The 15135-nt window shown below is 35.6% G+C and overlaps 2 protein-coding genes across 4 annotated transcripts; one reads left to right on the plus strand and one right to left on the minus strand.

The window, feature by feature from the left end:
• Positions 1–198: 198 nt before the first annotated feature.
• On the plus strand, positions 199–5420 carry LOC132204437 (vesicular integral-membrane protein VIP36). 2 transcript variants are annotated; one of them, XM_059632936.1, is made up of 6 exons: positions 199–447; positions 3843–3958; positions 4020–4217; positions 4522–4684; positions 4742–4914; positions 4971–5420. In XM_059632936.1, the coding sequence occupies exons 1-6, from the start codon at positions 333–335 to the stop codon at positions 5178–5180; spliced, it is 975 nt and encodes a 324-aa protein (XP_059488919.1). In that variant the 5' UTR covers positions 199–332; the 3' UTR covers positions 5181–5420. The 2 variants fall into 2 exon arrangements, with proteins under 2 accessions (XP_059488919.1, XP_059488920.1); XM_059632937.1 differs by having other exon boundaries at positions 4742–4908.
• A 168-nt stretch (positions 5421–5588) lies between these two features.
• On the minus strand, positions 5589–14871 carry LOC132204436 (voltage-dependent calcium channel subunit alpha-2/delta-2-like). Of its 2 annotated transcripts, XM_059632934.1 has the most exons (20): positions 14674–14871; positions 13914–13995; positions 13216–13332; positions 12969–13164; positions 12670–12705; positions 11153–11291; positions 10629–10733; positions 10464–10563; positions 9748–10167; positions 9006–9092; positions 8903–8953; positions 8663–8833; positions 8413–8603; positions 8080–8267; positions 7875–8019; positions 7397–7581; positions 7170–7339; positions 6414–6906; positions 6155–6225; positions 5589–6071 (listed from the first exon to the last, which is right to left on the minus strand). In XM_059632934.1, the coding sequence occupies exons 1-20, from the start codon at positions 14748–14750 to the stop codon at positions 5952–5954; spliced, it is 3144 nt and encodes a 1047-aa protein (XP_059488917.1). In that variant the 5' UTR covers positions 14751–14871; the 3' UTR covers positions 5589–5951. The 2 variants fall into 2 exon arrangements, with proteins under 2 accessions (XP_059488917.1, XP_059488918.1); XM_059632935.1 differs by lacking the exon at positions 12670–12705.
• Positions 14872–15135: the final 264 nt, after the last annotated feature.

The following is a 15135-nucleotide window of genomic DNA, read 5'->3' on the forward strand; positions in this document are numbered from 1 at the left end:
GGGCCACCTCTAAATATATGCATTAAAACTTTAAATACACAAATATGTAGCTCTAAAAATTTCAGTCTGGACCAGCACAATCAGATCAATATTAATGGATGATTATTTAATGGATTTTCAATTAAAAAATTAATTTTGAAAATTCACATCATTGTCATGTTGGCAACACTGCTTTTATCAAACTATATGTGCCACGCCCCCTTGGGCCGACAAGTCGCAGAAATTCTCGACCGTTCTGTCAACATCACATTTAATTCCACCAAATTCGGGATTATGCGCCTTTGATCGGCCGTTTCCCGAGGGACAGTTTGAGAAATTAAGACTTATTCGAGATGGCAGGCGTGATCAGCTTGGTCGCGTTCCTGCTGTGCTTCCTCCAGATCAGCGCGGAGTGGAACACCAAGGACTTCATGAAAAGGGAGCACTCGCTCATCAAGCCGTACCAAGGTACGTCCGAATCATTTCCATTTACGTGTCCCTCTCGAAAACCAACTCGCTTTTTTTCTTTGCGAGTTGAATTTTTCTAGACTCGGAAATTGCGACGCGTTTGTTTGCTTATCTTATCCCTTGATTTATTGCCCTGTTCTTGTGACACGAATGCGGACGGTGTCACTGTCGACGTATCTTTTTCCTTTAAAATTCATTTCCGCTTACTTTTTATGTACGCTTGCCTGTAGCTGCTTTTAAATATCAAGCATGTTTTTAAAAGCAATTATTATGAATTATGAATATTATGTATAAAATAGAGATACATCAATTTGATGAAAAATATAAAATTTCTTAAATCTATAATTATTTATTAGGCATTTCCATTATAGGAATTTTAAAATTGCTCTGTGAACATTTATTATATTGTATTTCTTGAAGTTCCTCGTGTAAAATAGTCAAAGATTAATCAAAATCAATTAAAAAAAAAAAAAAAATATGTAAAAAATAATGGTGAATGCAGCTTGAAAAGTTCTTCGTTAATTTGATGATTTGAGCATAATTAGTTTTGCTTCACATCTTTACAAATTATTAATTAAAATATAAATTATTAAATTATAATAGTTTTTTATTGGCATTTAATTGTAATCTTCTATTGATATATTTTTATTTTATTAAAAATACATTCCTCTGTGTTGATGTAATCCACAAAAAATATTTTGAGAGAGCAATAATTTGATTAAAGAGTTTCTTTTGTGATAAACTTGCCATTGCTAAATTTGGGTACAGGTGAACTTTTTGTGATTTTGCGTCAGATCCAAAGGCATCATCATAAATTTAAATATTTACCCAAATTACCATAATTGAAAACCCGCTGGATGTTTGATGTTTTATAATTTAATAAATATTGCTTTTATGAACATTTAAATTTTAATTAGAAAAAAAATATGCAATTATTGAGAGAGAAAACGATTATTGTAAATTGACAAAATAGCAAAACAATTTATATTGTTCATCATCTTATTTTTACTGAATAATTAATCCAAATTTAAAATCACAGACTTTAAATCGTGTTCTTATAAGTTATGTAATTTATATTAAAAACTTTTTCGGCTAGGTTTTATTTCTTCACAATATGCGAAAAATTGCACGTGATAAGCATAAAAAAAAATCCATTCGGAAAAGCAAATTAAATCGTTTTTGAAAACATTGTCGCTGTACAGCGTGCCAAGGCGGAAGTTTATTAAATTAATTTTAATAAGCGTGACGTGAGACTTGTGTCGTCTCTGATGTGAAAAAACTAAAAATTCATTGAAAAAAATGTATGATATTTTTAATTTTATATTTTCAATCGCCATTTATTTTCTTTTAGGACAATTGTTTGATTTAAAGGAGGAAATTGAACAAGATTTATTTGTTCGTCAAATTTTATTTCCCAATTTCTCAATTTTTACTGATTAAGCCGAGACACAAGTCAAGGAACGGTGACGACGGCCGAGTGAACGATGTCGAGGTAGTACGGCTGGACCTTGATGTAGGTGGCCGAGGCTGCGAAGGTGGCCGTCGTGTTGTCGCAGTGGTCGTGGTCCAGGAAAGCTGCCCCGACGCCGCCGATCATCATGGCGTTGCCGCGAATGTACGTGGCTGCCGTGTCAGCAATGAACTTAAATTGTGAGGCAAGGTCAAGTCAGGTCAGAATAGGGCAAAGGGACACTCACGCTGCAGGCGCCGGCGGTGGACACGAATTCAATGCAGGACTCAAAATCCGAGTCCAAATCGTGCACTGCGTAAAGGGTCGCGTCCCTCTCGCAGTCGCACCCGGAAGGCACCGAAACCGAAATCGCCATCAAATTCTTAAGAAGCAAATAAAAAAATTTTGATTTATCTGAAGAATGGAAATATTTAAATTTTGATTGCAGGCTTTCCATTAATTTTTAATTATACGGAAAGAATTGTTGTATTTTTTAGTAATATTTACAATTTAACAATTTGGTCAAAAGAAAAAACTAATTTTAAAATAAAAAAAGCCGAAATTATTAATTTGTTTATTACAACTAAAAAATACTTCCAGATAAAAAATTTTAAAATATTTAAATATCATTTAGTTTTCAATTAAAAAAAAAGCAATTGAAAAGATGCGTTTAAAAAAAATCCAAAAAAAATTGCAAGTTGAAAAAAATTATTAATTATAGTAATTTTCAACTCACATCGCCTTCGTAATAGATCAATTCGGCCGTGTTTGAGGATAGAAAGTCAGGATAGAGTGCGGGCGTCAACGGCATTGCTTCCTCAGTGAATTTAGTGCAAACTTTGATCACGGCGATGCCAAAATCAAGAAAAGTGATTCGCGTCACAGCCTGGGTGATCGTGTTGTTGCCGCTGGTCACGGTGTAGTCCGTCGTCGGATCGCTTTTTAAATTAAAAATTTTCATAAGATTTTCAATACATTAAATTTTTGAAACGAAAAAAACCTAGAGCCGACGATGTAGGTGCCGGTCAGGGCCCACTTGTGACTCAAAACGAAGGCGGGGCTGCTTTCCTCAATTGCTGACGCCGATCGGGAAAGTTTGACCTAAAAGAACAAAATACAAAGAAAAAAATAGTCTTTTTTCCTAATTCAATTTTGAGAATCTCACAACATAGCGGTACAGAGTAAGATTGGCTGGCGCGGCTGTGCCAAACGCAGCTCTTGCTTCTGTAAATAATTTAAAATTTTATTATTTGATTTAATTAATATATAGAATTTTTGACCGTTTGCAAAGCTGCTTAGAAGCAGAAATAATATTGCAACACCAGAAGGTCCGTCCAACATTGTGAGGGAGTCGCTATTGTCTTATACGTGTAAAATTCCCTCGGTTTTTATACCTTTATTTTCAAATGTGATAACAAATGGTGTTTGTCCACGTCAATCACGCTTCCCCGCATTTTCGCAAAAAAAACTTCCACCAAAAGCACGCACGCTTAGGACTTTTTGTGTTAAATGTCGCGTTCTTTTTAACTTCGCCATTTAATTAAGTATTATATAAAAAAATTTAATTTTTCGCAGATTAAATTTTTGTAAAAATTGAATTTTTTTCCAGCAATATTACCTGTTTGGACATTTTTTTTCTTCTACTTTAGGGCGTGAAAAGAAAATCAGAAGATTCTTTCTTACTGTCAGGAAATAAAGCAAAGAATTAAAAATGTTTTGGACCCAAAATTTAAGTCAGGGCAACTCTCTATTTCTTCATTGATCACCAGGATTAAAAATAAAATGTACAAACGATATTTTCAAATTGTTGCGTCAAAAAATCATTCAGTCTCACGCGGAAATTTCCAAAAAAAAAAATGATAAATTAAATATGTCTCGTTTTTTTTTAAATTCCTTCATTTTATTTTAAATTTCAAATATGTCGTGGTAAACATGGCTGTATCAGCTTCCAGTATGTCCATTCCCAACTGGGATTTCATGGGGAGCACGATGGTGACCAACAACTACATAAGACTAACTCCAGATCTCCAAAGCAAAGAAGGCGCCATTTGGAACACAGTGGTAAATTTTTTTTATTGCTTCTTTGATTTTTTCACCTTTTGATGTGATAATTATTTTGCAGCCGTGCTTTGTGAAGAACTGGGAGCTGCACGTGCACTTCAAAGTGCACGGGAAGGGCAAAGATCTGTACGGAGACGGATTCGCCATTTGGTACGCCAAGGACCGCATGGTCGGAGGGCCAGTCTTCGGCAACCGAGACTTCTTCCAAGGACTGGCCATCATCGTTGACACCTACAGCAACCACAATGGCCCACATAATGTAATAATTTTACTTATTTTAAAATTTTTCAACAATACCTGTATCTGAGGAGAAGAGATAATTCAAACTTTCCGTTTGGAGTAAAAAAAATATTAAAACTAAAAATGGAAATACATTATAAGTTTAAAAGTTAAATTGGATCGATTTAATGTTGTTTTGGCGTTTAATTAATGATTTTTTTTTTTTTTTTAATTTACGTTTGTTAAAAAGAGAAAAATTGCTGCTGTCAGAAAACTGAATTTTTTTCAATTAGTTTTTGTTTTATATCTCATTCCAATCTTTATTTATTTGAATTCATTTGCAGCATCAGCACCCTTTCATCTCCGCCATGATCAACAATGGGTCTCTTCACTACGACCACGACAGAGACGGCACCCACACACAGCTGGCAGGTTGCGAGGCCAAGTTGAGAAATTTGGAGCACGACTCACACATTAACATAAGATACGAAAAAGACACCCTAACCGGTACGAGTTGATTTATAAATATTAATAAATAAAAGTTAAATTTTCTTTTCTATTCAGTTTCGACTGACATTGAAAACAAAGCTGCGTGGAAAGAGTGTCTTTCTGTCAAGGGAGTTCGCCTCCCTACCGGATACTACTTTGGCGTTTCGGCAGCCACCGGAGATTTGTCCGACACCCACGACGTCATTTCCCTCAAGTTGTACGAACTGGATTCGTCTGATGACGTAGGAGTATTATTTAATCTTGTTTGATTAGACAATTTTTACAAGATTCTTTTTTCTGACAGGTGGAAGAAGACAGGTCAAAAATCCTGCCCTCGGCAGCCTTTTTTGAAGCTCCTCGGGACCACGTTGAAGACCCGAAACCGGCCTCGATGAGTGGCATCAAAATCTTCCTGCTGATGTTGCTGGGCACGCTGGCAGTGATTGCGCTGGTCGTCATCGGCATCATGATTTACCAAAAGCAGCAGGAACAGTCGAGAAAGCGCTTCTACTGAGAGAGAGACCTGTTGTGTCCGAATCGAGCCCCAGTTTTTACCACTGACCTTTCCGTAATTTGTGTGTGCTGCTCAGCTAGTTAATATAGCCCTGTCTGTTTTATGCGTGTGTGACCTGGGCAATTGGTTGGTTTAAAAGAAAAGAATTTGATGAGAAAAACCTCACTTGTAAATGTACGAATGTACGAACATATGTATTTGTGTAATACTTACTAAAAAGCCACCTGCCATTTTGTTAAATTTGCTTCGTTTTCTTCCAGAAATGCTCATCAACTTACTTAATATTTAAAAATTATGCTTTATCTCTAAATGTATAAAATTTGATAAAATATTTAACATACAATCTCTTCCCGTAGAATCTAATTTTCTTCATAAAGGAAAAAATGAGTTATTTTTTTTTTTCATAAATTTTATTCTGAGATTTAAGGCCTATCAAAATTATTCAGTACAACTGCTCATTTTTGCCATTCAACAAAAATTCGTTCAATTCTTCAAACAAATAATCTTGACGCAGTCGAGAATTCGTCCAAACTTAAGTGCGCTCAGGAAGTACATCTTCAATTGTGTGCGAGTGAGAGTTTATACAATTTCTGAAGTATTGCTTTGTTGATTTTTTTCCTACTGGACTATCACAACTTCGAGTCAGTCTAGGAAGTGGCGCGCAGGGGTGACATTTTGAATGCCCCAATTCCTCGAGTTGAGATCTTGGCGTGCCTCTCGTCCTACTGAAAAGCGGCGCCTACTGCGTGTGCGATCCTAGCGTTTTATAGTCTAATTTGGCCCTCTAAAAATTAGCACCTGCTGCACCAAATTGGCGAGCACGAGAAGCAGAGGTGATAGGGAACATGACGAGGCGAAACTCGAGGACAAACCGCAGTCCGAAGAGTTGTCCTGAAAAAAAAGGAAAATTTTACTAAAATCTTCATAAATCAAAAATTATTTTGTATAAATTTTGAAATGAATAAATTTTTTACCTGATGAAAACAGGTATCTGGACGAAGCCTAAACTTGCTTTTCAAACTGCAGGCATCCATTTCGGTGTTGGCTAAAAATTTTAGAAAAAAATATATTAATTAAAATTTAAATCAATTTCGGTTTTTATTAATATAAAGAAAAACAGCACTTTTTCCATTCTAATAATTTATTATTTAAAGTAATAAAATTTATAATTAAGAACTCATTTTTAACTTTTTAAAAAAAAAAATTGATGGATATGCAAAAAAAATTACTCACAAACGTCGATGAAAGCGTTGTTTCGGCATTGACACGGCGCGTCCGCGACCACCAGCAGCAAGGCCAGGTCTGGCAGGAAGGCAGCTGTGATTGGTCGGACGCACTGGTCGCACTCGTACGCGCCCAAGAAGTGCGGACGTCCCGTGTGGTGCAGCCACGTGGCGCGCGTCACGCAGCTGAAGTTGCGCTCGACGCTCGGCTCCCAGCCGACGGCGGCGATCGTCTCGCCCAGGGTGGGCAGCCCCCACCACAGAACGGTGGACAGGGTCAGCGTCAGGGTGTCCACCAGGGACAGCAGGTTGGACGCCCAGGAGGCGGAGAAGAGGCCGAAGCGGGACGAGCCGGCGGCGGCCAACTCGGCCAGCATTTGCTTCCGGGTTTTGCGCCTCGGACACCACGTCTGGTGGCTGAAACTGTGCTCCCGCTTGAACACCCCTTCGGACAGCAACTGGGACATGACCTGCGGGTCGAGGTCACTCAAACGGACGCCGATCTGTAAGTCAGACCAAAAAAAATTTTACAAAAATGAAAATTTATAGTGATGCATAAATTAATTTGAATTTTTTTTAATTTAACTATTTGTAAAATAAATGGTAAAAATAATTTAAATATATGAAACTTCAGATATGCATGCAAAAGATAAAAAATAAATCTTTAATTCTCTAATAAATAAAAAAAAATTTAAGTTATTAAAATTATTAAAACATTTTCAGCCTAATTTTGACTGTATGAAAAGTTTAAAACTCTTGCACGCACCTTTGCATTTTCTTGATTCGAGGCGACCACAACTGCTCCCTGGTCGATCAGGTAGCAGGTCAGCTCGTCTGGCTTGTTGCATAAAACCTCATTATTGGAGCCCACGCCGGTGGAAGTTATGTTGAGGAACATTTGACTTATGATTTGCTCGTCGACCTCGGCGCCGACCGCTAAAATTTGGAAAGTATTTATTTTTTATATTCTAGGTCAAATAATTATAATCTCACCGGCGGCGATAAAAACTCTATTTTGTTGCTTGATGACGATTTTCCGACCGACCATGACGGAAGTTGTGCGAACGGCGTTTCTTTTCGCATGCTTCACTCTGTACACGTACGACTTGGACTGGGCCGTCTGCTTGAAAAATCCATTCCGAGATGGATCTCTTTGATTAATGAAGTGAATTTTTTCACTGGAAAATATGTATTTCAGGTATTAATAGAAAATAATTTTAGAAAAATAATTTAAAAAACTACTAATTAATAGATAAAATAATTCCATTTTTTAACTATGATTGCAGTAACGAGCTTAAATTTATTTAATTATTATTTAAAAATATAAATTTTAAGTAGAAATAAACAAATAATTAAAGTTTTACAAGAGTTTAAAATTTTCTATTCAAATGTTTTGGCTCTAATTTGGAATAACTCTAAAAAATTATCTAAAATCATATTTTTTAATTAATTTATAATTAATTTGACTCACGTGTCGGGATGAACAGCCGTAATTCCGCTATCCGTGAAAATAAACCTGCTTCTCGCACGAGGCTCCGCTTTGTTTTCCCAGTCTTTCAAAATTTGGCCGATTTTGGCTGCGTCCCACAGCAAGTGTTGCGCCAGATTCTTCTGACCTGCACGTTTTCCAAATGCAAAACAATTTTTTTATAAATGATAAATATATTTTTGCTTACTGCAGTTGTTTGTATTGTTGGCTATGGCTTCAGAGAGGAGCATGACGCTGGGGTCTTGGTCGAGGCCATCGCAGAAAGTCCACGGCGCGACGAGAACGCCTTTATTGCTTTCGAAGCGCAGTCCCGCCTCGTGACTCTGACTGCTCACCTCCATCACCACGTGATTCACGGGAATCGCCAAACAAAATCTGCTCAAAAGTCAAATTCTATATAAAAATCTTTTTTCACCAGTTTCGACTATTTTTTTTTTCAATAAAATTAAAATTGATATAAGAATTTTTTGTATATAATTTGGCTTCTTCGTTTGGTTTAATTTCAATTTGTGAAAATTACCTGAATGTTGAATTTCCTATTTGCCCAAAGTGGAAGTTCATTCTCACGGGCATTGCGTGTTTGGAGTCGAGAATTTGCAAGTGGGTCACGTTGAGCAAACTGCCCTCCTCCCCAGCCACCATCGCATCCCTGACGGTCACCGAGTCCAACTTGTGACCCTCAAGTTCCAAAATGTCCAAATCAGATGGTTCCTAAAAAATAAAAAATAAATTAGTATTTTTTATTTTATAAATAGATTTTTTGAAATGACCTCCATAAAAGCGAGCTGATCTTGCAATCGCGGGTGGAAAACAACAAATCCGTTCTGGTTTATGGCAAATCCATAACCAAGAGGGCCGACGATCTGCTTCGAATATTGGGATTCGATTTCACTCAAGGCAACGTCCACGCCCATCACTCCAACCAAACTTTGGTTACTTTTCTGATAAAAAAAATAAAAGAAAAAGTTGATATTTATCTTAGAAAAGATTTATAAAACAATTATTTATACTTCAGTCAAATTTGCCACCGGTAGGGTGACCGTCGCCATCATTCCAAGGCCCTAAATCGATAAAATTAGAATTTTATTTTAAATAATTTGATAATTTTTTTACTCCAATATCACGGTAAAAATTGCTCCATTCGTACAAAGTGTCCTCGCCAGACTGGATCAGGGGACGTCCGAGGATTTTCACGTAGTCCTGTGTGTGAATAGAAATTAATGTTGCGTGGTACAATAATGAGCGCCTGTGAAAACGAGAGTATGCAAGCCCGTGCGTCATTGATGACGCGCGGGTTGCCTACACGCAAATAAAAATAATGGTGTTTTGTTTTGCAAATTACTTAAGCTCTGAGCTTTTGCTAATTGGTGAATTTGGCGGATATTTTAAATAACAGAGGAATTAAAAGCAAACAGGGTGAGCCTCAAGCCTCAAAATTAGGATATTAAATTATTTTGGTAATTATTGGGAAAAATTGGCTTCACAATTATAATTTCGATCTTTGCAAATTTCAGGTTAGAAAGAAATACTAAATTAATAATTTTTATTCTAATATTTAAACTGTTTTTGGCGATAATAATGTTAAATTTTACCATTTAAATTCATTTCTAAACTTAAATACCAGTTTTTTTTAACTTTCAAATAGTTATAACATATTCTTTGATGAAATTTATAATTTCTCTTTTAAATTAAACAAAAATGTATTCATTTTAAATTTTAGTTTATCATAAACCATTTTAGAGAAAAATAGTTCCGTAAATTTTAATTTTTTTAAATTTAAGAATGTTGGTAAAAATTGATATGAAAGACTTAATACTTTTTCGTCATAGAATTTCACGCATTTTAATTAATTCACCTGCATGCGTGGCCTGATGGCTGCAGCGGCTGTGAGGGTGTTGTAGTAGCCGTTGGTGGTGCACGCGATCGACTTGAGGATGACCGTGGGGATGGGGTGCGGCCCCGAGGCGTACGTGAAGATGCGCACGTTGCGCGTCACGTTGTCGCTCTGGTACTTCAAGATGACCTCCTCGGGCCACTCGGTGCCGCCGTCGGTGAAGAACATGATCACCTTGTGGCAGTTGGAGCCTTCCCACGGCTGCTTGTTCTCCTCGAACTGGCGAAACGCTTCGTACGCGAACTCCAGGGCCGCCGAGTAACTCGTGTAGTTGCCCTCCTGAAGCTGGTCCACGGCGTCGAACATGAGCCGCTTGTTGTGGCTCGTGGCCGGCACCAAAGTGGACAGACAAGGCGCCACCCAGTCCACCTCATTGTTGAACTGCAATTTTTAAACAACAATTAATTGTCTCTCAAAAATAGAAATTAAAAAAAAAAAATTGGTATTTCAATACAGAATAACAAATTTTGATTTACTTTTAATTTGTATTTCCCCATCAAATAAAATTATTTTTTTTCTTAAATTATTTTCCATAATTTCACAATTTTGCTGAATTCATTATACAAATTAAGGCTTTGAATGTTTTTTAACTTCAATAAATATTGCAAATTGTGAAAATATTCAAAACAGAAATTCTAATTTAATTCTAAAACTTTCAATTTTTAATTTAAACTTGCCCAGGCAACATTGACATAGTCGTTTTCGCCTAGGGTGTGCAGCATGGCTTTCACGGCAATTTTCATGATGTCAAAAGTTTGCCCGTGAACACTTCCGCTCCTGCAAATGATATAATTATGAAATTGATTCAAAATTTGACAACTTTTGCATCTATTAATTCTTACGTGTCAATCATGATGATCATGTCTTTCGGCGAAACTGATCCTTGAATGTACCAAGAGCGGCGCCGAACGTCAAATAAGTCAGGCAGGTCCGTATTTTCCGGCCACCTTTTGACAGAAAATTTAATAAAAATATAGATTTTGATAACTTTTTTACTATAAATCTTGATTCAATTAAACCAGAAATATTATCCACAAAAATTAATTTTTCTGATTCTTAAAATTTAAAATCCTGGTTCAAATTGTAATGCTGGACTTAAAAGTGCAGAAAGAGCTAAAAGTATAAATTTAATTAACATTATATAATTTTTGTGTCTACTGAACTTTATTTTTAGTCTCTGTGGAGCTCAAAATTCTAATTAATTTTATTTTTAATGTTTTCATAATGAAAACTTACAGATCTTTCCAAATTAAAAAAAATTTATTATCAAAGTTTTTAAATTAAATTTGCTTTATTTAGGAAAAAAATCAAAACTCTAAACTGAAATTGGCTGAAAAATTAAAAATTGGTGTTATTTTTAACAGACCTAAAAGCAGGGTAGACCCTCATGAAGCCGCGTTGGCTGCCGAAATACTGCCACTTGAGGTTGGGGTCGAGGCGCGCGTTCTCTTTGAAGACGGCGTCGAGCGCCGAAGACCACCTGAGTCCGTTCAGAATCTGCGGATCTGTCGCCGGAGAGAGAGAAATAAAAAGTGGCCGAGCAAAGAAACAGAAAAACGGTGCTGTCCTGAGGCATTTTAGCGAAAAAACTGTGTGTAAATATTAACAATATCTTCTTTTTTTTTAATAAAAAAACTGCGTGTGTGTGAGACTTCAGCAAAATATAAATATGGTTTAGAATACTCATAAATACGTGTGTGGCACAAAACTAATGAAGCGGCAATCGTAATTAATTAATCATAACTGAGGGCAGAACAATATTATGTGTACCGTCCTGCTGGTGTGTGTCAGAATATTCAATACATACGCTGCAAAACTGCGTTTTTCGAACGCAATCATTGCGCTGCGGTGAGAGTATTTTTGCGCAAAAAAACATGTCGGCAGATCGAAAAAAAATTGCATTCGATCTGCGCGGTGAGATATGGGAAATTATTATTAAATTTGTTCAAATAATAATGCGGTTCTTATTAAATAAAAGTGAGGGAGTAAATTATAATTATTTTAAGCTGCTGCGCGCGGCTGCTGCGTTCGATCAAAATACAAATTAATTGGACTCGTTTTTAAGTGTAAAGTTAATCTGAGTAGCTGCGGAAAATCAATTTTATATTATTATATTGGCTTGTTTAAAGTTTAAAGAGCAGACGCAAGAAAGACGCCACTTTTGTCTGTAAATTTAAATTTTTTGAACCTTTCCAGTGAATCTTCAAATTAATTGCGATGAATATTTTGTATCAAAAATAAGCAGAGAGCGGAAAATTGCCTAAAATTTGCATTTGAAAATAAATTTTAATTTTTTTCCAGTTTAGTTGATTTATAATTACAGTATGACACAGAAAAAGGTTTATCGTCTAAAATGAACGCCTATTAAAATATTTTTCCCATTTCTGTCCAAAACAAACACAAAATAATTGCATCATTATCTTTTTACTCCTTTTTGTTTTTGTAAACTTATTTATATGATTGAATTTATATTTATATTCTCCACTTAATTTTTTGAGTAATTTGAAAAAAAAATTAAATACATTCAGTTAAAAAATTTACATTAAATATATGCAAAAATTGTTTACTTCTAAAAACAAAATTATTTTTGGAAAAGTGTCACCTTTTTTTGCTCTATTTTTAAAAAGGGGTTATTGTTCGAACTGACCTGCTGCGAGTAATAGCGAAAAACCGGCGGGTTCCTTTTTGAAATCAACAACAGCAACAATGGACAATAATAATTAATAATAATAATAATAAGAACCAACGTGAGAGCAGTAATCATATTATGAGAGAATCAAAATTAAGAGAAGCAGCCCTGTGGCGAGCGATGCTGATAGATGCTGTCTTTGCGCGTCTACGGATGCAAAGAAAGAAGCGAGTAAAAAGCAAAGACAAACATACCGTGCCACCATAGCACTTTGTAGCGGTGACCCATCCCTACAACACATAATTAGGGTTTACTCCTGCAAGTCACACGCTTTGCTTTCGAAATCGCCAGCCGAGTCCCTTATTTTTCGTGTTCTTTTTCTTTCTAATCTCACTCTTTTTTTTCTGCAGATTTATTCTTTCTTTTTTTTTTTGTTAAATATATAGAGAGGAAGGATAGAGAGACACGACCAAGAAAGAAAATAGAAAGAGAGGGAAATTTCTTGTAATGTTTATATAAATTTGTGAAAACCACGCGGGGTCCTCCGACTCACATCCTTCGTAGATCTCCAACGGGATGTGCACCCCCGACTCCTTCAGGGTGACGTTCTGCAGGAACGAAGGGTTGAACCGCAGCCGCTCGTCGCCCTTTCGCAGCTCCTTCATGTTCAGATACGGCACGTCCAGCATGTTCAGACCCGGACTGTACTTGTGGTTGGACACCGCGTCTTCCGCAGCTTGAACCAGTCTCTGAATTACATAAAAAAATTAGCTAGAGAAATTAAAAAAAAAATTGTAAACCTGAAGGGCGGCTTCTTTGCGTTCCAGGAGGTCTCGCATTTTGCTCAGCGTTTGCTTCAACATGCCCTCGCCGTTCAATTCCCTGAGGCGAACGTGCTTGTTGTCGCTCTCGTAAATCTTGATTAGTAAAAAAAAAATGACATAAGTTAAAAAGATGCTTAATTAATTTAATCATAAATTTTAAAACTCGCTTAATTTCCACATTTTATCGAAAATGTTAAGAAATAAAAATAGAACGATAAAATTTGTAAATTTTTGACAACTCAATGGACATATTTTTTTGAATAATTTAGTAAATTAGCGACAGAGGAAAAAGTCTTGTAACAAACTTCAAAAGTTTCAGGACAAAACTGAAACATATTATCTTACAATAAGAAAATTTAATTTTTACCGTGAAAAATTGATTTTCTTTTTTAATTTTTTAAATTTGTATGACACAATAATTAAAATTTTTTGAAAAATTTCAATTACTAAAATATGCTGAAGAATTATTGATTCAATCTTGTGTGGAATAGTAATAGTATCAAAGAAAGTAAAAATTAAAAAATAAAAATATTTATAAAATATTAAATATTTGAAAATGGCATTGCACCATCAAAAAGGAAATCCGAAAATTGTCTCAAGGAAGTATTTTCCATGTAAACATCGTTCAAATCAAAAGAAAAGACAATATTTTTACCATTATTAAAAAACCTTACCTTTTGCACATATTTGAAATGAGTGACCTGTTCCGCGAGCTGACTGAACTTGTTCTCTAGCATGAAGTTCCATTTAGAAAGGCTGAAAATGAATAAACATGATTTGAAACTGAAAATTAATATGAATAGTTTACATGATAGTGAAAATTGATATTGAATTTTATTTTTAACATTAAATAATCGCAATAAATGTTTTCCCCGCTAAACTTATTATTTTCTCTTAATATTGATTGATTTAATCAAATAATTTTATTTCTTTAAATTAAAAGCTCTGTAGAATTCAGATTTATTGAATTTTAAAATATGCCAGCATATTATATTACCATTAAAATGCACAGAAAATTTCCTATCTCTACATTTTTTTGGTATTTTTTTTTTCAATTTTCTATGATTTTCATTTTATAATTAATTATTTTGATTTTCAGACGTTTTTGTTCAAAATTTATATAATGCGACACACAAACTGAATTTGTTTTCCTTATTATTTACAACAAAAATATTTTGTAAAGTCTAAAAATAAATTTTTGTAAAAATTTTAATTAAAGTGTGTTTTTTATTTATATTAACTATCAAAGACACATTTAATAAAATTTACGTCATTCTCCGGATTAATTTTAACAAATCAATAAAAATAACATTGATTATAAAAATAAAACTTCGTAGCAAATCAGTGACGCGAGAGCAGAGAGAGATCAATTCTTGCCATCCTCTCTGTGTCGTCAGCACCATGTTCGCCACAATCAGATATTCGAGTACTCACGTTTGGGGGCTGGGAATTTGGCCGACGTCGGAGGCGGCGGGGGCGGCGAACACGCAGACGATCAGGAGCGACAGCATGGCCGGTCTTTATTCCATCTCGGACGTACGGGACGCGCGGGTGGGACGCGTGATTTTGTGCGCTCTCGGCCGGTCCGGATTGATTGTCGCAACCCTTTCTCGCTGGAGAACGCGACCCAGTGCGCACACGCGCCCCACAAATAGCCAGTCGATAAAAGCTGGCGCTGTTTTATTATTCCTGACACAGTAACACACACAGCGTGTGTGGCACATCCGCGAACTGTCCGTCACCTGTAAAAATAGTAATAATGGGCAAAATAGTAATAATAATAATATCTGATATATTACGTGGGATAATTTTAATGTTCCATCAAAGCGTTGCTTCTTTAATTACATCGTCGAGTTTCATTTCATAAAAAATGCTGGTGCGAGTTTCATTCGGAAC

The sequence above is a fragment of the Neocloeon triangulifer genome, unplaced genomic scaffold, assembly GCF_031216515.1.
Source record: "Neocloeon triangulifer isolate White Clay Creek 2 clone unplaced genomic scaffold, ASM3121651v1 ptg000022l, whole genome shotgun sequence".
In the NCBI taxonomy this organism is placed as follows: domain Eukaryota; kingdom Metazoa; phylum Arthropoda; class Insecta; order Ephemeroptera; family Baetidae; genus Neocloeon; species Neocloeon triangulifer.

Excerpts from the sequence above, each read along its gene's own strand:
- LOC132204437 (XM_059632936.1), top strand. The coding sequence starts at position 333 with ATGGCAGGCGTGATCAGCTTGGTCGCGTTCCTGCTGTGCTTCCTCCAG. Across the intron at positions 448-3,842 it reads GCTCATCAAGCCGTACCAAG|CTTCCAGTATGTCCATTCCC; the intron begins GTACGTCCGAAT and ends TGGCTGTATCAG. Across the intron at positions 3,959-4,019 it reads GCGCCATTTGGAACACAGTG|CCGTGCTTTGTGAAGAACTG; the intron begins GTAAATTTTTTT and ends ATTATTTTGCAG.
- LOC132204436 (XM_059632934.1), bottom strand. The coding sequence starts at position 14,750 with ATGCTGTCGCTCCTGATCGTCTGCGTGTTCGCCGCCCCCGCCGCCTCC. Across the intron at positions 10,734-11,152 it reads AGGGTCTACCCTGCTTTTAG|GTGGCCGGAAAATACGGACC; the intron begins GTCTGTTAAAAA and ends TTCTGTCAAAAG. Across the intron at positions 7,340-7,396 it reads TAGAGTTTTTATCGCCGCCG|CGGTCGGCGCCGAGGTCGAC; the intron begins GTGAGATTATAA and ends TCCAAATTTTAG.